The 21,702-nt window shown below is 41.6% G+C and overlaps 2 protein-coding genes and 1 non-coding gene across 13 annotated transcripts in view; 1 reads left to right on the top strand and 2 right to left on the bottom strand.

The window, feature by feature from the left end:
* Positions 1-16,021, top strand: part of HACD3 (3-hydroxyacyl-CoA dehydratase 3) — a 42,898-nt gene extending 26,877 nt beyond the window's left edge. Inside the window, exons 5-11 of one of the 2 annotated variants that reach the window (XM_003940884.3) lie at positions 555-606; positions 5,580-5,690; positions 6,724-6,851; positions 10,622-10,734; positions 12,406-12,512; positions 13,093-13,224; positions 13,936-16,021. In XM_003940884.3, the coding sequence (XP_003940933.1) occupies positions 555-606; positions 5,580-5,690; positions 6,724-6,851; positions 10,622-10,734; positions 12,406-12,512; positions 13,093-13,224; positions 13,936-14,012 (720 nt within the window). In that variant the 3' untranslated portion in view covers positions 14,013-16,021. The remainder of the gene's footprint in view (positions 1-554; positions 607-5,579; positions 5,691-6,723; positions 6,852-10,621; positions 10,735-12,405; positions 12,513-13,092; positions 13,225-13,935) is intronic. The other variant, XM_010351623.2, reaches the window with a different exon arrangement.
* LOC120364198 (small nucleolar RNA U13) lies at positions 11,802-11,902 on the bottom strand. Its single transcript, XR_005579539.1, has one exon. It is a non-coding gene; the product is annotated as a small nucleolar RNA U13 (small nucleolar RNA).
* Positions 16,022-16,420: 399 nt separating the features above from the next.
* Positions 16,421-21,702, bottom strand: part of INTS14 (integrator complex subunit 14) — a 37,908-nt gene continuing 32,626 nt past the window's right edge. For all 10 annotated transcript variants that reach the window (XM_003940879.3, XM_003940880.3, XM_039469427.2 and 7 more), the window contains 2 exons: positions 20,282-20,347; positions 16,421-17,316 (listed from right to left, as the gene is read on the bottom strand). In XM_003940879.3, the coding sequence (XP_003940928.2) occupies positions 17,065-17,316; positions 20,282-20,347 (318 nt within the window). In that variant the 3' untranslated portion in view covers positions 16,421-17,064. The remainder of the gene's footprint in view (positions 17,317-20,281; positions 20,348-21,702) is intronic.

Genomic DNA, 21,702 nt, shown 5'->3' with positions numbered 1-21,702 from the left:
AGTTTCCATTGCTTTTAGGTTATCTTCACTAACAGAACAAGGAAATACATGTTTGCATATATTTCCCATGCATACACATACACCCATAAATATTTCTTTATGGATCCATCTGTATCTCTTTTAAGCTAAACATGAGTTCACACTGATGTTGGAGACATGATCTTAGCTTCTGGAAAACTTACACTAAAAATCTAGAAAAATAAAATAGCAGTCTGCTTCCTGCCTTAAACTTCTGTTTTATTTCTCCAATTGCGACAGATCTTCTGGATGTCCTTTCCAGCTTTAAGATTCTAAGGTCACTTGTCAGTTTGGAAGCCAGCTGATTGGGTTAATTTTGTGAACAACGGATAGGCATCCTGTGATGCTGATGCTGCTTAGTAAGGAGGACTTAGGCATTTGGTCCTATGACCTAGGATATTTTTCCCAGTGATGCACTGACCCCAGCTGGAGGAGGTGGCTTTGAGGGAGTCAGATTACTCAACCAGCATATGGACTTGGACAGACATCTGGGAATTCTAACTTGTGTTCTTGGAAAACTTTTGTCCAAATTCTAGGAAGAAGAGCGCCTGAATAAACTCAGACTGGAAAGCGAAGGCTCTCCTGAAAGTAAGTTGCCTCTGCTGCAACAGTAGTTACCAGTTAGCTTGTGCTCGGTTTGGAAGTATGGATAATTGTGATATGTCAGGTGAGCTAGTGATTTCATCCGGGTGAGCTGTGTGGGTGAGTTTATGAGAAACCCATTAGGTTGAGTGCTTAAGGTCTGCACACCCACATCAGAAGCCTTACCTTTAATGTTTCCTTTCTGTTTTAGGCAGGCGTCCCCAAACTACGGCCCGCGGGCCGCATGCGGCCCTCTGAGGCCATTTATCCGGCCCCTGGCCGCACTTCAGGAAAGGGCACCTCTTTCATTGGTGGTCAGTGAGAGGAGCACAGTATGTGGCGGCCCTCCAACGGTCTGAGGGACAGTAAACTGGCCCCCTGTGTAAAAGGTTTGGGGACGCCTGGTTTTGGGTGTTATATCATGAGTACAACAAGGCTAGTATAGCAGAATGAAAGAACTCCAGGACTGGCCTCATGGCAGATGGCAACCAAATCCTGCAGAGACCTGTGGAAATGATTGCATGGGTCCAGGGCTATACTCCTTCAGCCTGGTGTTTTTCTCCCAGCTGAGATTTCAAAGGCTGTATGATACATGAGTGTGATTGTCATCCTCAAAGATGGAGAGTATTCTGTGTAGTCCTGCTATTCATTAATCTTTAACAAATCAATTTCTATTTCCATCTAACCACTTTAAGCAGGAAGCTCTGTAAGTGTATTATCTTCTGGGTGATACAGTTATTCAGCAGCTATCTGTTAAAGTCATGTTGCATGGCAAGCATTATGCTGGGCCCTTAATGAACAGCCAGAGGGATCCATGTAGCACCTGTACTAAACAGGGCTTACATTCTAGTAGGAAGACTGCAGGTCTATGTAAAACTACCTCTGAAAAGCAGAATGAAGTAAGTGCTCCTTATTTGTTCTAAGTTGAACTTTTTCATTTTTTTTTTTTTTTTTTTTTTTGAGACAGAGTTTTGCTCTTGTTACCCAGGCTGGAGTGCAATGGCGCGATCTCGGCTCACCGCAACCTCCGCCTCCTGGGTTCAGGCAATTCTCCTGCCTCAGCCTCCTGAGTAGCTGGGATTACAGGCACGTGCCACCATGCCCAGCTAATTTTTTGTATTTTTAGTAGAGACGGGGTTTCACTATGTTGACCGGGATGGTCTCGATCTCTTGACCTCGTGATCCACCCGCCTCGGCCTCCCAAAGTGCTGGGATTACAGGCTTGAGCCACCGCGCCCGGCGAACTTTTTCATATTTTAATGGCACTCATGTAGCATGCCATAAATAAGGGAGGGGAAAGTTTTGGAGCAGTTTTCAAACTGTCTTCCATGGTACCCCAGGGGGTTCTCAGAGATGCTTTGGAGGAGTAGATCACACAAACAGGTCTACCTCAGTCAGAGCAGCATTCTTTTGTGTTTTATGTGTTGGTGTCCTGAATAAGGTTTTTTTTTGAGAAGGGATTTAAAAAGATTTGAATAGCCACTACCTTAGGGGAATATTCTTTTAGAAAAGCTGAGGAGGGGAGAGGATCAGTGGAGGCAAAAAATAACAACATAAAACAGCCACTTTGAGATTTAAATTAATTTTTTTGGTGTTTTAAAGGGATAAACTTCAAAAATAGATAAAAATTCTAATATATGGATTTTTTTGGTTAGGTAAAGCTTTTACTATTTTATCAAAATTCATAAAGTTTTCTGATTAAGGAAGTTCTTTATGGTGGGAAAGTATAATAATTTTTTTAGTTTTGAAGAAGAAACTTTTAATTAGCTAAATGTTGCTAGAAACCTGACATTTTTTGGAGTCTTAGGATAAGGCTACCTTTTTTTTGTTTGTTTGAGATGTGTTCTTGCTATGCTGTCCAGGCTGATGTTGAGCTCCTGGACTCAAGTGATCCTTCTACCTCAGCCTCCCAAGTAGTTGGGATTATAGGCATGTGCCACTGTGCCTGGCTTAGGCTGCTTTTGACTGACGACATTATTAAATTTGATTCTTTGAGGACCAACCAAATGTCTCTGCAGAGTATCTCTAGCCTAGGAATAAATATGTAGCAACAAAATCTGAACAGCATAGATCTTCTCCTGAGAATTATTTTTAACCTACTCCTTTGATTCAACCATGACTGTTAGAACTCCTTGTTTCTTCCTTTACTCTGTAATTGGCTATATCTGCATGAATCTTAGGCTGCAGACAAAATTAATGTCTATTATTTTTCTGCATGTTGGTTTGAAATTGTCCTCCTGTGGTTATGCCCTCAGCCTGCCCATCTTTCAAAGCCTAGATCAGGCCAAGTATGGTGGCTCATGCCTATAATCCCAGCACTTTGGGAGACTGAGGTGGGAGGATCTTTTAGGCCTGGAGTTCAAGATCAGCCTGGGCAACATAGCCAGACTGTGTTTCTACAAAATATAAAATAATATAAAATTAGCAGGGTGTGGTGGTACAGACCTGAAGACCTAACTACTTGGGAGGCTGAGGTGAGAAGATGGGTTGACCCCAGGAGGTCAGGGCTGCAGAGAGCTATGGTTCCACCACTGCATACTAACCTGGGCAACAGAATGAGACACTGTCTTAGAAAAATAAAAAATAAAGCCCAGATTAGATACCAGCTTTATCCATGTAGACTAGCTCGATGCCCACTTCTCCAGCCTAATGTCATTTTTTCCCCTTGAAAGTTTCACAAGACATTACTGGTCACTCCCTACCTGGTATTACAGATTTCAGATTGTAAACTCTGAGGGCAGCCTTGAACTACCTTCATTATCCCAGTAGTTCTCCTCACAGTACCTTGCATATTGTAGGTATTCAGTTAATGCTTGGTTGAATGAATATACAACCAAATATCAGAATTGTTTTTTTCATTTACTGTATATATCTCTTTGAGCTAGTTTGACCTCAGTGACCTTAAAGAAATTCCAGAAAAGGCCGGACATGGTAGCTCACACCTGTAATCCCAGCACTTTGGGAGGCCAAGGTGGGTGGATCACCCAAGGTCAGGAGTTCAAGACCAGCCTGACTAACATGGTGAAACCCCACCTCTACTAAAAATACAAAATTAGCCAGGCATGGTGGCACATGCAGTAATCCCAGCTACTTGGGAGGCTGAGGCAGAAGCACTTGAACCTGGGAGGCAGAGGTTGCAGTGAGCTGAGACTGTGCTGTTGCACTCCAGCCTGGGCAACAAGAGGGAAACTCCATCTCAAAAAAAAAAAAAAAATTCCAGAAAAGAAGAAACTATGGATTATATTAAGATGACTGGAGGGCCAGGTGTGGTAGCTCATGCCTGCAACCCCAGCACTTTGGGAGACTGAGGTGGGTGGATGACCTGAGGTCAGGAGTTCAAGACCAGCCTGGCCAACATGATGAAACTCCATCTCTGCTAAAATATAGAAATTAGCTGGGCATGGTGGCAGGTACCTGTAATCCCAGGTACTTGGAAGGGTGAGGCAGGAGAATTGTGTGAACCTGGGAGGTGGAGGTTGTAGTGAGCCCAGCTCGTGCTACTGCATTCCAGCCTGGGTGACAGAGTGAGACTTCGTCTCAAAAAAAAAAAAAAGTGACGGGAGTAGGAGCTGAGGAAATCTTTATTTCCTTTTTGTAATGCCTCTTCAGATGGCCACTCATTTTTTTTTGCCAGGTGTTATGGAAAAAATAAACACTCATCTGCTTTTTTCTACTTTCTCACTCAAAAACAATCAACACAGAAGACTTCTGTGACCAAGTGTGTGGGTGTGTGTGGGTTTTTTCCCCCACACACCAAACAAGCAGTCAGTTCTGCAGCAGACACCAGCTGGGTGCCCTCTGATTCAATTCTGACACTATCTAGGCAGAGATAGCATCAGATTCCCACAGATGGAGGGCTGAGTTCCCAAGATATCTCCCTGCCCCCAACTTTAGATGTCTGTCCTGAGTCTGGGCCTCCAGAACTTCTGACCGATAGGCTATAAATCACAGTTCCCATAACCCGCTCCTGGGGTTTGATTGATTTGCTAGCGTGGCTCCACAGAACTCAGGGAAAGCATTTGCTGGTTTATTATAAAGGACATTATGAAGGTTACAGATGAAGAGATTAGGACAAAGGATGGAGGAAGTGGTGTGGAGCTTCTGTGCCCTCCCCAGGTGTGCTACCCACCAGGAACCTTCATGTGTTCAGCTATCTGGAACTGACTAAACCTTGTCCCCTTGGGCCTTTTATGGAAACTTCATCGGATAGGCATGATTGAACCATGTTGAACTGTGTTGAAATGTGATTGGACAAAAAGGGTCTGATCTAAATCCAGCAAGGCCTGTCTATTAAGATTCTTCTCAGCCTCTCTGTGCAGTATTCCCTCCTCCAGAGTATGAGGCAGGATCCTCTCTGGAATGAGGGTCTTAGGACCCACAATCAGATTAGTCCTGCCTTGGGCATCTGAAACGAAGGCAGGGGAAGGCCATAGAGGCATTCTGTGGCTTTCTGTTTTGTTATACTGTTGGGACAATTTAGGCCTCAGAAAACAGAATTGTCCCAACAGTATAACAAAAGACTGTAACAAGGCCTAAATTGTCCCAACAGTATTAACAAAAGACTGTATGTAACAAGGGCTGTGGGAGTTATGAGTCAGAAACCATGGGTGAAAACACACAGACACAGACACACACACACACACACACGCTCTCTCTCTCTCTCTCTCTCTCTCTCTCTCTCTCTAATATCACACCAGGAGTAGTATTTCTTTCATGGGTTTCTTATGTCTGTATACCTATCCTTCAAGGCTGGGGAAAAGAAGGACTGCTGAAAATACACACTGGAGAGCAATGTTCCTCATATGTTTCTCTATGGGAGTGGGAGCCCAGGCTGGTAAGGACCTGGATCGGGTATTTGTATGGGAGCTTAGGAGCGCTCAGGAAGGAAAAGGGTTGAAGTCATCCAGATATGCCTCATATACCTCTCTCCTGCTGGGACTATTGCTTTTAATAGCTTACTGCTTTGCTTTGCTTTACAGCTCTTGCAAACTTAAGGAAAGGATACCTGTTTATGTATAATCTTGTGCAATTCTTGGGATTCTCCTGGATCTTTGTCAACCTGACTGTGCGATTTTGTATCTTGGGAAAAGGCAAGTAAGAAATTTGAGGATTAATGTTCCCTTTCTCAGTAGTTTGGCCCAGTACTCACCAAAGGGAGTAGTACTCTCTGCCTTTGAGGGTAATAATAACCGCCACTTTTGTGCAGCACCCCCTGATTTTTGGTGTGCTTTCATACCTCTTATTTCCCATGACCTTGTGAAATAAGCTGACTGGTATTCTTTCCATTTAACAGGTAAGAAAACAGGCCTAGAGATGGTCAAAAATGGTTCACATTCATAGCTAGCTAGAGCCACATCTTGGGATAGAATCCTTTCGTTTTTTTCACTACTTGATAGTTCAGTAACCACTAAATAAATTGATATGATACTTCCAGTGCCAAAGTTATGCAAGGCCAAAAGAATTCTCACCCTTTTGGAGGCTAAATAGGTTCTAAAATGAACTATTCTTAAACAGAATTAAAATAATATCATAAAGATATTAGTTCTTCTTCAATTAATTTATGTGTTTAACAGAATTATGGCTCTGACCAGTGGTATTCCATTGGTAAATGCCAATGGGAAATTTTTGAGAATTTGATCTAAAATATTCTGAAATTTTATTTGATGAATAAATAGGTAATAAAACTTAGGAGAAGAAAGAGTAATGGGAGAGGATTTTTCTGATAATGAAAGTATGGACCAGGTGTAGTAGCTCAGGCCTGTAATTCTAGCACTTTAAGAGGCCGAAGTGGGAGGATCTCTTGAGCCCAGGAGGTTAAGGCCACAGTGAGCCATGGTCACGACACTGCACCCCAGACTGGGTGATGGAGCAAGACCTTGACTCTTAAAAAAAATGAGAAAGGCATGTAAGGTTTACATGTGAATGTTGTGGTAACTGGTAGAATTTACTATTCCTGACCCCAGTGGCCTGAACTTTTCCTGCTAAGTAAGAAACTCGAATCTGACTGGATGTTTGTTACTTCTTTCTTACAGTTATTTTCATGAAAGGAGTGATCTAATTTGAGAAATAATTCTGTTGGAATTTACCATCTGATTCACCCTTAATGTGTATTTGTGCCCATAGAGTCCTTTTATGACACATTCCATACTGTGGCTGACATGATGTATTTCTGCCAGATGCTGGCAGTTGTGGAAACCATCAATGCAGCAATTGGAGTTACTTCGTCACCACTACTGCCTTCTCTGATCCAGGTATTGAATAGTTGAGCTGAAGAGTGGGTAATGGAAGGTCCCATTATTTGTCTAGTAGGTATATGTATTAGTCTGTTTTCATGCTGCTCATAAAGACATACCCAAGACTGGGCAATTTACAAAAGAAAGAGGTTTAATTGGATTTACAGTTCCACGTGGCTGGGGAAGGTCTCACAGCCATGGCGCGGGGTGAAAGGCACTTCTTACATGGTGGTGGCAAGAGAGAATGAGGTAGAAGCAAAAGCAGAAACCCCTGATAAACCCATCAGATCTCATGAGACTTATTTACTATCATGAGAATAGCATGGGAAAGACTGGCCCTCATGATTCAGTTACTTCCCCCGGGTCCCTCCCATACATGTGGGAATTCCGGGAGATACAATTCAAGTTGAGATTTGAATGGGAACATAGCCAAACCGTATCTGTATGTTACATTTTGCTAAGAAGACTCAATTAGTAAAAACACCTATTTGTACAGGAATAGCATTATTTTACCTGAACAAGAAAGAACACTTAGAACCCCAGGGATATTTACCAAAGTAGACTTTTACTGTTTCAAGTGTATTTCATTTTTTATAATATCCTCATGAAATTACAAAGTTATAAAGAGCTTTAAGACTAGGGAAATTTGATTCTTGGGCAGGAGCAGAAAAATCTACCTTCAGTCTCCTTAGTCAGAAAATGTACCTGGTCAGGCCGGGCGCGGTGGCTCAAGCCTGTAATCCCAGCACTTTGGGAGGTCAAGGCAGGTGGATCACGAGGTCGAGAGATCGAGACCATCCTGGTCAACATGGTGAAACCCCGTCTCTACTAAAAATACAAAACATTAGCTGGGCAAGGTGGCACGTGCCTGTAATCCCAGCTACTCAGGAGGCTGAGGCAGGAGAATTGCCTGAACCCAGGAGGCGGAGGCTGCGTTGAGCCAAGATCCTGCCGTTGCATTCCAGCCTGGGTAACAAGAGCGAAACTCCGTCTCAAAAAAAAAAAAAGAAATGTACTTGGTCTCCTCCCACCTTTTGTAGATGAAGGCAGTACTTCTTAAAAACTTTTATTAATGAAAAGTACAGTAACTCAACTTTAAAGTTTACAGCCAGGCTTGGTTGCTCATGCCTGTAATCCCCACACTTTGGGAAGCTGAGGCAGGAGGATTGCTTGAGGCCAGCAGTTTGAGACCAGCCTGGACAGCATAGTGAGACCCTTAAAAAAATAAAAATCAAAGCCAGACATGGTGGTGTGTACCTGTATTCCCACTACTTGGGAGGCTGAGACAGAAGGATTCCTTGAGTGCAGGAGTTCGATGTTGCAGTGAGCTGTGATCATGTCACTGCCCTCCAACCTGGGCAACAGGGCAAGACCCCTGTTTCTAAAAATAAATAAATAAAAATTTAATGGATAGTTTGTGTAGTAGATTAGATATCTTTTTTTTTTTTTTTTTTTTTTTTGAGACGGAGTTTCGCTCTTGTTACCCAGGCTGGAGTGCAATGGCACGATCTCGGCTCACCGCAACCTCCGCCTCCCGGGTTCAGGCAATTCTCCTGCCTCAGCCTCCTGAGTAGCTGGGATTACAGGCACACGCCACCATGCCCAGCTAATTTTTTGTATTTTTAGTAGAGACGGGGTTTCACCATGTTGACCAGGATGGTCTCGATCTCTCGACCTCGTGATCCACCCGCCTTGGCCTCCCAAAGTGCTGGGATTACAGGCTTGAGCCACCGCGCCCGGCCAGTAGATTAGATAAAGAGAAAATTAGTGAACTGTTTGAGATACAGGAAGGAATTGAGAGCACAAAAAGTAAGTATATAGACATAATTTTCTTGAATTATAAGATTCAATACTATAATATTGTTAGTTCTCATATTTACCTGTAGATTAAATACAATTCTAATCTAAATAGTCTAAAACATTTTGGAATGTGAGAAAATTCTGAAGTTTTTTTGAAAAAACAGGACCAGCCAGGATAGGAGCATCATTTTCAATAGCTAAAGTGTGCAAGCAACCCAAGTGTCCCTCTATAGATGAATGGACATGCAGTGGGATATTATGTAGACTTAAAAATGAAGGAAATTCTGATGTATGCTACAATATGGATAAGCCTTAAGGAAACTATGCTAAGTGAAATAAGCCAGTCACAGAAAGTCAAATACTGGATGATTCTGCTTACATGAAGTACTTAAAATAGTCAAAATCAGAGACAGAAAGTAGAATGGTGTTTCACAGGGGCTGGCTAAACAGGGAGTTATTATTTAATGGGTCATAGTTTCTGTTTTACAAGATGAAAAGAGTTGTGGAGATGGCTGGTGATTATGGTTGTGCAACATTATGAATGTATTTGATACCGCTCAACAGTTAAAAATGATTAAGATGGTAAATTTTATGTTATGTGTATTTTTTTTTTTCTTTTTTGGAGACAGAGTTTCACTCTGTCACTCAGGCTGTAGTGCAGTGGTGCAGTCTCAGTTCACTGCAACCTCCACCTCCTGCATTCAAGTGATTTTCCTGCCTCAGCCTCCTGAATAGGTAGGACTACAGGCATCTGCCACCATGTCTAGCTAATTTTTGTATTTTTAGCAGAAATGGAGTTTTGCCATGTTGGCCAGGCTGGTCACCTTGGCCTCCCAAAATGCTGGGATTACAGGCGTGAGCCACTGTGCCTGGCTGTTAATGTGTATTTTACCACAGTTTTTTAAATAGGGGGGAAAAAGGGGGGCCAGGAATATTCTCTAAAGAAGAGCTCAAGTTAGGGACTTACCCTATGAGAAATCAAGACAGTATAAGGATTTAGTAGCTAATACCACATTATATGGTACAAAGATAGTCACATAGACCACTGGAATAGAATAAAACTCAGAAACAGACAACCCAGATATCTATGAAGAATAGAATGTCTATCGTATATTGAAATGTCTTGCCACGGTGAAAGTGAGTGGACTATAGCCATGTGCATCAACATAAATGAGTCTCTGGACCATAACCCTGAGTAAGAAGCAAGTCACAGAATAATACATATAGAATGATTTCCAAAAGTTTTAAAACAGGCAAAATGAAACAATCTACTGTTCAGGAATACATACGTAAGCAGTAACCTATAAAGAGAAGCCATGGGCTGTGTGCAGTGGCTCATGCCTATAATCCCAGCACTCTGGGAGGCTGAGGCGAGAGGATCACTTGAGCCCAAGAGTTTGCGACCAGCCTGGCCAACATAGTGAGACCCTGTCTCTATAAAAAAATTAAATTAGCCAGTGTGGTAGCACATACCTGTGATCCCAGCACTTTGGGATTCAATCTACTTGAGAGGCTGAATTGGGAGGATTGCTTGAGCCCAGAAGTTCAAGGCTGCAATGCACCATGATTGTGCCACTGCATTACAGCCTGGGTGAGAGAGTGAGACTCTGTCTCAAAAAAAGAAAAGAAAAATATGCAGTGATTTTACTTACAGGGGTCTCACACTAGTAGTGCTCTATTGCTTAACATGGGTTATGTAAACCCAAATGTTTATTTGGCAGTATTCTTTAGACTGTGTTTGAACACGTGTGCGTATTTTAAATAAATGATTTATAATATATTTACACACACAAAATACCATACCTGTCTAGTCACAAAGACTGGTTTGGGCCCTTTACTTCTTCCAAAACTGGAGTAGGATTAAACTGGTCGAGCTCAATCTTTTTTATTTTCCTTGCATTTAGTGGTGTTACATTTTACATAGCACATTTATATACCTTTACATATATTTTATTAACTTTTTTCTCTCTTTTGGGTCTTTCTAATAGCTTCTTGGAAGAAATTTTATTTTGTTTATCGTCATTGGCACTATGGAAGAAATGCAAAACAAAGCTGTGGTTTTCTTTGTGTTTTATCTGTGGAGCATAGTTGAAATTTTCAGGTAGGTAGAAGTGCCAGGGCAGTGCTTGAATGCATCTCCTTCTTTGCAGCAGCTCTGTTCTTGAAGGAGTTGCTGTCTTAGCCGAAGTCTCATTTGGTTTGGGACTAAAATTACATATGTGGAGAATTCTGGTTGCACCTATGTGCTCTGCAAAGTTGAGGCACTTTTTTTTTTTTTTTTTTTTTTTTGAGACAGTCTTGATCTGTTGCCCAGGCCGGAGTGCAGTGTTGTGATCTCAGCTCACTGCAACCTCTGCCTCTTGGGTTCAAGCAGTTCTCCCTGCCTCAGCCTCCCAAGTAGCTGGGGATTATAGGTGTGCACCACCATGCCCAGCTAATTTTTGCGTTTTTAGTAGATGTGGGGTTTCACCGTGTTGGCCAGGCTGGTCTTAAACTCCTGACCTCGTGATCTGCCTACCTTGGTCTCGCAGAGTACTGGGATTATATGCGTGAGCCACCATGTCCAGCCAGCAGATTTTTTTAAAGCTATCGTTGGATCATAATACCAGATTGGATACTAGGGAGCAGAAGGGGAGAACCAGCGAAAGGGAAGACTCATCTTACCATGACTTCAGGATCTTGCAGCCTTGGAAAGAGAGGACCCATCCACAGGGAAAAATTCTTGAAAGGGCTGAAGAAACATGAGGTTGAAGTAGCAATCCAGGTTGGACAGATCTAGTTTGAGACTCACTTTCTACAAGGGGTGATAGAAATGACTTTTATACTACAAGACTAATGAAGTTTGAAATGGCCTCTGACCTAATTTTCCCATTCTCAGTTGTTAGTAGAATAAGTATCTTTTTAGAAATGGATCCAGTTAAAGTAGATGTATTCTTCTTTACCAGACCACACATACTCTGTATTTCTTCCCTTTCAGTCAGCTGGAGCAAGGATTTTGCAAAGGAACTCCTAGCTCCAGGTTTGGTGGTATTTTGACAAAGTTGCTAGTTGAGAGGGGGAACAGGCCATAGCAGCCTTAAATTGTGTCTTAACCATGGTCTATGTCCCATGGCACCCAGTGTACCCTCTAATACCTTAATACAAAGGTAAAACAGATTATGCTTTTAAAATCAGACAAATAATGTGCTAATGTAACAAGGTTTGAGGGAAGCACATCTGACACATGAGCGTAAAAATCCAATTACCATGCTTAGGAGCTACAAAAGGATCAGATTATAGGTCTTTAATGTTAATGTTTACTGTTTGAGAAGAAATATTTATTTTCTTATGGGATGTCTTTTAAAATAGAGTATGTCTGATTCTAGATTAGAGGTCTTTTGTATACTTTAATTTTGGTAGTAACTCATTTATCCAGAAATAAAGTACCTAATATCCTTACCCAGTGGGAATATAGATGAAAATTCAGAATAAAGCCAAAAAACATCTGAGTATCCAGTCCATATACTGCAGGTTCCTTTAAGACCTAAACTTAGTCTGCCATTAAAGAGAGTTCACATCCTTTGAAAATTTAGGGTGTAGCATGACGGGAGTTTATGGGTGGATAGCCAGCATTACAGTTTTGTTCTTTAGAAGCCATATGTGGCTGAGAAATATAATTCTTGTATTTAAATGACATTCTGAGGTTGCGTTCAGAACCTGAAGTGGGTTTTCACGTTAGAATCATTTCATTTCATTTCTTTTTTTTTTTTTTTGAATCATTTATTTTCAATAGGTACCCCTTCTACATGCTAACGTGCGTTGACATGGATTGGAAGGTGGTCACATGGCTTCGTTACACTGTGTGGATTCCCGTATATCCACTGGGATGTTTGGCGGAAGGTACTCTCAGGGACTCTTAGCTTTTATAGCTTAGCTCCAGGGGGTGCCCAGAGGCTGAAAGACCAGTCCTTTCTTCCCCCCACCACCAGCCTTAGTCTGATAAATGGAAGTGTTGAACTTTTCAGGGATTTCTTTCTATGGGCTTCCTTCCATAATACTCCTGTTTTCTATTTCAGAAAAGTAGCTCATTTTGTAACATTGGTAAGCCAGGTGGTCACGTCCTGCCTGCTTCCCGTTTATATGATACTTTTAGTATTCCAAAGGGAGTTCTTACTGACCACTTTATTTTATTCTGACAAATATCTCATAAGTCAGCTAGGGATTTTTCTCTCCATTTTATAGAATAGAAGAAGCCCACTGCCATGACTTCCTCATCTGTCTCTCTGTTGATAGGCTGGAGGTTGATCTCTTAGAAAACTAGGCGAGAAAAAGAAGAGGCATGAGCTTTCTGTACAAAGGGAGGAGGAAGCCTTTCCAGCAAACCCAGAACCGAAACTTTAGAATACTAGGGGCTGGAAGGTCCTGTCATTAGGTGTGACTGTTGAATTTGCTTCTAACAAGTTATTGTTTCTGTTTTCAGCTGTCTCAGTGATTCAGTCCATTCCAATATTCAATGAGACGGGACGATTCAGTTTCACATTGCCATATCCAGTGAAAATCAAAGTTAGATTTTCCTTTTTTCTTCAGATTTATCTTATAATGATATTTTTAGGTAAGTATTGACTCTGTCGCACAGACTTTTCTTGTCACTTCTTAGAGAGTAGAATTAAATCATTCAGAAATTAAAAGTCCATATAAGAATTATTTTTTTCCAGAAGAGTAGGATAGAATTAGAGAATGATTACTTTGCAAAAAGAGACCCACTAGGGGAATATGCTATGGTAAGGAAATATTTCTTTTCTAAATCTCCAGCAGTTAAATCTCTTTAAGTGCCCTTGGTGATTGGGAATATACCATAAGATATTTCTTGGCTGGGTGCAGTGGCTCATGCCTGCAATCCCAGCACTTTGGGAGGCCAAGGTTGGTGGATCACAAGGTCAGGAGTTCAAGACTAGCCTGGCCACATGGTGAAACCCCCATCTCTACTAAAAACACAAAAAATTAGCTGGGCATGGTGGTGGAGGATCACTTGAACCTGGGAAGCAGAGGTTGCAGTGAGCTGAGATCGTGCCCCTGCACTCCAGCCTGGGTGATGGAGTGAGGCCCTGTCACAAAAAAATAAATAAACAAACAAACCCATTGGGGAAAAGCTGGGTTGCGTGTATTGCGTTGTTAATTGGTTATAAGTTGTATTCCTTCCTGAGCTGCTGCAATAGCTTTTTGCTGTAGGATATGACAGCTAGATAACTGTCCCTCCCACAAGAGCTTCTGGTTATAAATAGACAAAGACTCTAATTTCTAATCCGCCTCTTCTCTTTTTCAGGTTTATACATAAATTTTCGTCACCTTTATAAACAGCGCAGACGGCGCTATGGACAAAAAAAGAAAAAGGTCACCTAAAAAGAAAGATTTAGTGGCTTCTTGCCAGTTTGGGCCTAATCTGATTCTTACAGTTTTACCTTGTTGTACCAATGTAAAAGTTTTTTTAATGTTAAATGATGAAATCCTCAGTGAGGCTATCTTCCTTTTCCCCAGTAGCATTCCTGAATTTATTGTTATCTTATTGTAGTACTTGCATGACATGGATTCCTGATATCTGATGAGGTTCATTCTTGTGTATTCAGTTAATGACAGCAAAAGGCTCAGCCCACCCCAACTCTAGCTCATGTTCAGTCTGTGTAATACATGCCAGATATTTTTTTCAAAAAGTGCTTTATCCCTACAGTGTATTGACAGTTCTTATAGTTGAGATTTGTTCTTTTCAGCTATTGCTTGTGAAAAAAAGCAAGACTATATCACTCTATAAAAGGCTGTTAAAGTGACTCAGGCAGGACTTAATTATTCGTACCTAAGGGGTTCCTTGTTTAGTGGGATAGCACTGACTTTTTGAAAATGAAGTAGACTGAGTCATTGATAAAACATTTCTAAGAGTGGGGCTAGAGAACATGTTTTACATCTGACATCCTTTGGCCTAACATCTATTACTATAGTATTCAGCAGTGTGGGCATTGAAGAGGCACAGAACGCTTTGAAAGAAACTAATCAGAATCTTGGAACATCATGATCATGCCATTTTTAAGTAAATCAACTATTTTTTCAACACTGAAGAAAAACGAACTGTTATTTATAAAACAATGAAATTACAAGTTCCAAATTCAGCCAGGAATGTGGCTCACACCTGTAATCCCAGCACTTTGGGACACCGAGGTGGGAGCATCAGTTGCAGCCAGTAGTTCAAGACCAGCCTGGGCAACATAGTGAGACCCCTATCTCTATAAAAAATTAAAAAATTAGCCGGCTGTGGTGGCACATACTTGTAGTCCCAGCTATTCAGGAGGTTGAGATGGGAAGATCCTGAGCCCAGGAGGTCAAGGCTGCAGTGAGCCAAGATTGTGCCACTGCACTGCAGCTGGGGTGATAGTACAAGACCCTATCTCAACCAAACCAAACCACACACACACACAACACGAGGTCCAAATGGTAGCAGGGATGCAAAGGGAACACAAATATTTAGATCAAAGTGGCAGTAACACAGCTTACAGCCTTTGACAAACTAGAAACATTAGAGTAGGCCAAACACACCTCCAAACTGTCTTAAGCTGTTCACAGACATACAAAATGGCAGCCTTCCGTCTCCCGCACTGGCCGAGTCCATAAGCTGTTCACAGACATACAAAATGGCAGCCTTCCATCTCCCCGCACTGGCTGAGTCCATTTACTTGTATACCTGTTCGAGTGAGTGGTAGCACTGTACATTTTTGAATAGACCTCAAAAACACTTTTCATTCTGCTGCTGTTCAGTTGGTTTTTTAAACCCATCTGCAGTAGGACACTGAAAACAGCGAGAACTTTGGGGTGAACACCTGCTGATCCTTTAACAAGGATTTCTGGCAGGAAACTCGAAAAAAGGAGAAGTGAAAATTTAGACATACGGTTGGCCACTGTAAAAAACATCAGTTTCCCCCTCATACATTCCAAGTAAACCAAGTAAAATAAGTGTTGGAGTAACGCTTGCATGAAAGAATTTAAGGAGTGATAACTCTTTCAGTTCTGCCATTCTCAACATTCCTGGGGGAAAGGAGTCTCAGTGAGTTAATACTATGTCACTGAGCCCAACATGGAAACTTTAACTAAAACATCTGTTAACATAGGCTGGCTGATTTCTTAAAAAATTGTTGCATTGAAGGATATTTTGCATGTCTGTAACACCTGTCAATACTTGTTTGTGTCGATTTCTGGTATTCTTGCAGCTATGTGTAATTGGGCAGATCAGCTTTGCAGTAGATTATGCTGCATCCTTGTGGCAAAATTCTGTATTCTTAGTTATTGTTACAAACCCCTTTATTGCTGTTTGAAAAAGTGAACAATTGTGTATTTCCAGTAAAACATTTACAATCAAATTCTAATAACTGTGCTTAAAGATAATTTAGTCTAATGCTTTTCTGTTAGTGATAAAGTCCTGTGTTCAGGCAAAATATTATGTAGCAATCAGCATGTTAAACCAAAAACAGTTGCTTTGGTTGAAACATGAGATTTACACGGAAGGTGGTGCAGCTGAAAAACAGTGATGATGCAGATAAAGCCTCAGGTAGTTGCCCAGTGTCATAAAGCTAGCTGATAAATTGGAACCATAACTAACTTTGGAATTGGTGATCTGTCAGGATTATCTAACCAGAACCTTGCTTAGGCAATGAGGAATCAATCAGTGTCAGAAATAAGGAAACCTCATTATTTAAGAATCTATGCCACTTAGGAAGTTGAAATTATATTCAAGTAATAGGACAGACCAAAAGAAAAAGGACCCTTAGTTTCACAGTGAAACCATTTTAATGGAAAATAAAATATTATCATAAAAAAAAAAATCCTTGAAGAAACAGGACTCATTTTACACATTAATGGTTGCCCTTTAAAAGTTAGAATCTCAAGAGATACCAAAAGCATCTTAAGAATTACCACCACATTTTGCCCAAGTTCTGAGGAAAGTTCTGAAAGTGGTGGTGTGTTTGTACTCAGCAACCTCCGGACAGTCTGAGTTGCTCATTCCATGAACAGAAGCTTGAATATGCCCTTAACAGTTGAGATAGAAACTGGAGAGAACAAGTGAAGCTTTCAGAAAGCCAGAGAGCCCTTGCTGGTCAGGTTTCCTGAGGAAGACAGGGGTATTCTATGCTCATCAGCCCTTCAAGCTTCTCAGGAAATGTGCCCATCATGGGAACAGCAGTTATCTTCTGAGCTTAAAAATTGTGAGTCCCAAGAAGTTAAAGCCCAATCAGCCAACCACCTTCACATCCTTCTCATTGCTAGTGGAGTCATTCAAAACAGCAAGTGGTACTTCTGAGGCAGCCTCAGGAAGGTCTTTGGGTGGCTATCCCAGAGGTGAACATACTGGAAAGGTTTTTACTCTAAATCATTTTCAGTTGAAATGAAAAAAGGAAAGCTCCAAAAGTCAGTTTCACATTCTTTCAGTGCTGCTCCCAGAGAAGTCTGTATGCAAAGGTGTGATGTTCTGGTCATAAGCGGCATACTCACAGGTGCCGGTACTGGCCAGCTTGAGCTGCTGGGCAGCATGGGTCAGCTGGAATGCAGCATCGGGATGGGCTGTTTCGGGCAGCAGTGTGCATTCCCTTTCCAGCATGTCAGCCACCCCTTTCAGCAGGTCCAGGAAACCAAAGGCTAGAGCGGCCTTTCGTAAACGGTTCAGCTCCTGAGACAGAAAATCATCAATGCTCCTGAAATGTGTTCTCAACACATACTTTCTAAGTGCTCAGCTGAGAATAAGTTCTCCTTGACTGAACTTTAGGGAACAATTTTTCTTTTATTTTTTGTTGTGTTTTTGGTTTTGGGAGCAATTTTATATGAGAACACGTTTATTCAGGGATGCCAGTAACAAGAATGTGATGGTATAACTGGGAAGTGGTTCCTCTACAGATGACCAGAAGATGGCAAAGGAAGACAGTGAGCTGACTAAACACAAGTAATCATCACAGTTAATGAGCATTTATGCCACACGTGGTGGTCAGCACTTTGTATCCATCATTTCATTACTCCTAACTTTATGGAGGAGTACTTTTCCCCAATTATTTAGGTATGGAAAAGACTTGCCCTCAATCTCAAAAGTCTCTTAACCCTCTGATGTCACTGTGGCAGGGCCTCAGACTAAGACAATAAACAGGCTCAGAGGCAGTGGAAAGACTGGCAAAATGGAAGGTTGGTTAGTGATAGAAGCAGAGAAATAGGAAGTGCCCCAACAACCCCTTAGTGGAGTGATCTGGGCAAGTTGTGTAGCTTCTCTGGGTCTCAAAGGCCTCATTCATTTATAAAATGAGAATGGGCCAGGCACAGTGGCTCACACCTGTAATCCCAGCACTTTTGGAGACTGAGTAGGGTGGATCACAAGATCAAGAGATCGAGACCATCCTGGCCAACATGATGAAATCCCATCGCTACTAAAAATAGAAAAATTAGCCAGGCGCGGTGGCTCAAGCCTGTAATCCCAGCACTTTGGGAGGCCGAGGCGGGTGGATCACGAGGTCGAGAGATCAAGACCATCCTGGTCAACATGGTGAATCCCCGTCTCTACTAAAAGTGCAAAAAATTAGCTGGGCATGGTGGCACGTGCCTGTAATCCCAGCTACTCAGGAGGCTGAGGCGGGAGAATTGCCTGAACCCAGGAGGTGGAGGTTGCGGTGAGCTGAGATCGCGCCATTGCACTCCAGCCTGGGTAACAAGAGCGAAACTCCGTCTCAAAAAAAAAAAAAAAAAAAAAAAAATAGAAAAATTAGCTAGGCGTGGTGGCACATGCCTGTAATCCCAGCTACTTGCGAGGCTGAGGCAGGAGAATCGCTTGAACCTGGGAGGCAGAGGCTGCAGAGAGCTGAGATTGCGTCACTGCACTCCAGCCTGGCGACAGAGCAAGACTCCATGTAAAAAAAAAAAAAATATATATATATATCAAATCAAATCAAATCAAATCAGAATAACCCCTTCCTTGCCCACTGCAGGGGCTGAAGCAGTCAGTTTCCCTGGGCCCTTTGCAGCTCTAATATGTAGAAGTAATATAAAATCAGAAAAGAGAAATGGGCTCTCTGACCATCTTTATACTATCATCTGTTAAAAATAGTGGAAAGTTCAGAAGAAGGCCAAACAAGTGTGTCATCATGAGTAAATAACTGATGACTCAAAAGCTCTGCAGGGAGGATGGACTGTGTGGATTACGGGCTTCAGTTAGGGAGGGGCCTGGCTAGCTGAGAAGCTCTTCGGTTGGACTCTGATTAAAGCTGTTTTATTTCACCAGCTTATTACGTTTGAAGACAACAGTGACATAAAGGTAATGAGGTAACACCCAGACAAAGTCGCACATGTATCTTCTCCAGTTAAGATGCTAGCCTGAGGATGGCTGTGACATATTTTAGAATTACAAAGCTAGGACACAAATGACATACTTTATGCTGCACTTAATTCCAGCCAAACACCAAAATAGGGGAGAATCAAGGAGCAAACCTAAATGTTCCCCACTCTACCCTGTAACTTAATAGTTTTTTCACCAATGGTTCTGGATTAGCGACGCATGATTCTGGAGGGCCATCTCCTCTGCAATTCATAAATGTGTAATTTTAGACGTCATTCCTAGAAGCAGATTCTCTGGTGCAATAAGAATGTTCTGGACTGGCCAGGCAGGGTGGCTCACACTTGTAATTCCAGCACTTTGGGAGGCTGAGGTGGGTGGATCACCCGAGGTCAGGAGTTCGAGACCAACCTTGCCAACATAGCGAAACCCCATCTCTACTAAAAATACAAAAATTAGCTGTGTGTGGTGGCATGTGCCTGTAGTACCAGCTACTCAGGAGGCTGAGGCAGGTGAATCACTTGAACCCGTGAGGTGGAGGTTACAGTGATCCAAGATCACACCACAACACTCTAGCCTGGGCGACAGAACGAGATTCCATCTCAAAAAAAAAAGAAAAAAAAAATGTTCTGAGCAATTTCCCATCCGGGAAGCCATATACTTGGTTGCCTGGGTTGGCCTGGAAACCCATTTAGGAGTGATAAGGAAACTTCAGGATTATGACCCACAGGTCCTCTCAGCTGCTTCCTTCAGCCATTCATTCACAGTAGTCCCAACAGAAAAACCGTCCTCCTATACAGAATGAAGCCATTTAAACCCTTACAATTCTTGGATTTTAGGGAAGGAACAGACCTATCACTTATACTGAGTTTATTTTTATTTATTTATTTATTTTTTAAGACAAGGTCTTGCTCTGTTGCCAGGCGCCAGGCTGGAGTACAGTGGCGCAATCTCAGCTCACTGCAACCTCTGCCTCCTGGGTTCAAGCAATTCTCCTGCCTCAGCCTCCTAAGTAGCTGGGACTACAGGCACGTGCCATCACACCTAGCTAATTTTTGTATTTTTTAGTAGAGATGGGCTTTCACCATGTTGGCGACGATGGTCTGGATCTCCTGACCTTGTGATCTGCCCGCCTTGACCTGCCAAAGTGCTGGGATTACAGGTGTGAGCCACCGTGCCCAGCCATACTGAGTTTATTTGAACAAACTGAGGCACAAGTCATACATCTCTAATGCCTGTCCATATTCACGCTGCCATTCTGCAGTTTTACTACCGTCAACTATGTATTTTGGGCACAACTTCCACTATATTCTGACAGTCTCACCTTGTAGAATGTCTGTGTTTTTTCAGGTAGTTTCCTTGCATTTCTCAAAATCTTCTGTACATCTGTCTATTAAAGGTAAAAAAAATCCAACATTAGAATTCTGTGGTAAAAAAAGGGCAAATAATATTTGAAAAAGCATCTAAATGTTTAAAGAAATGAAAATGAGAGCAGAGCTACAATGTCAAGATGAGGATCCCTTCTGAGTTACTGTCAGGTCAACATTAGTAAAGCACTCCCTCCTTCAAAAGGCTTGACAATAAAAGAAATCCCCTCACAGAAATGAACTTGCCTCATAAAACTGTACCTACTAAACCATACAACTATTGCCAGGGGCTTTTTTGCAAAGACCATTCAATGGGGAAAAACAGTCTTTTCAACATTTGGTGCTGAGACAACTGGATATCCACATGCAAAAGAACAAATTTGGACTCTTACATCATACCATACACAAAAAATTAACAAGGATCAGAGACCTACAAGTAAGAGCTAAAACCATGAAACTCAGAAGAAAACAGGAACCAGGTGCAGTGGTGTGCCCCAGTAATCCCAGCTACTCAGAATTGCTTGAGGCCAGAAGTTTGAGACCAATCTTAGCAACATAGTGAGATGCTTTTCTCAAGTGCGGGGGCAGGGGAGAAGAAAAAGGAAACATACGGGATAAATCTTCATGACTTTGGATTTGGCAATGATCTCTCAGTTAAGACAGCAAAAAGCACAAACAACAAAAGCAAAAAACAAAATGTGACTTCATCAAAACAAAAAACTCTGTGTATCAAAGGACACTATAAAGAGATTGAAATGATAACTCACAAAATGGGAGAAGATATTTGCAAATCTTGTATCTGCTAAGGGTCTTACTATCCAGAATATATTTTAAAAAACCTCAACAACAAAAAGACAAACCCAATTAAAAAATGGACAAAGAACTTGAGTATATTCTTCTCCAAATAATATATACAAATGGCCAATAAGCACAGGAAGAGATACACATTACTAGTTATTAAAGAAATGAAAAAACATTAAGACATACCACTTCACACCCACTATGATAGCTATATGATAATAGTAATAATAAATGGAAAACTAGTATTGGTAGGAACATGGAGAAACTAGAACACTTATACACTGTTGGCAGGAATGCAAAATGGTGCAGCTGCTATGAAAGAGTGGGTCAATTCTTCAATAAGTTAAACAGAATTACTGTCTGACCCAGCAATCCCATTCCCATTACTAAATATATATACACCCAAGAGTATTAAAAAAAAATTCAGACAAAAACTTATATATGAATGTTCATAACAGCATTACACACAATAGCCAAATGGTAACATTATGTCCATCAACATACATACATGAAATAGTACCCATAAAAAGGAACAAAGTACTGATACATACTACAACGTTAATTAACCTTGAAAACA

Source organism: Saimiri boliviensis, chromosome 2 (assembly GCF_048565385.1).
Source record: "Saimiri boliviensis isolate mSaiBol1 chromosome 2, mSaiBol1.pri, whole genome shotgun sequence".
Lineage (NCBI taxonomy): Eukaryota > Metazoa > Chordata > Mammalia > Primates > Cebidae > Saimiri > Saimiri boliviensis.
Note: the sequence above shows the minus strand (reverse complement) of the source record. Positions and strands in the feature narration are given on the sequence as shown.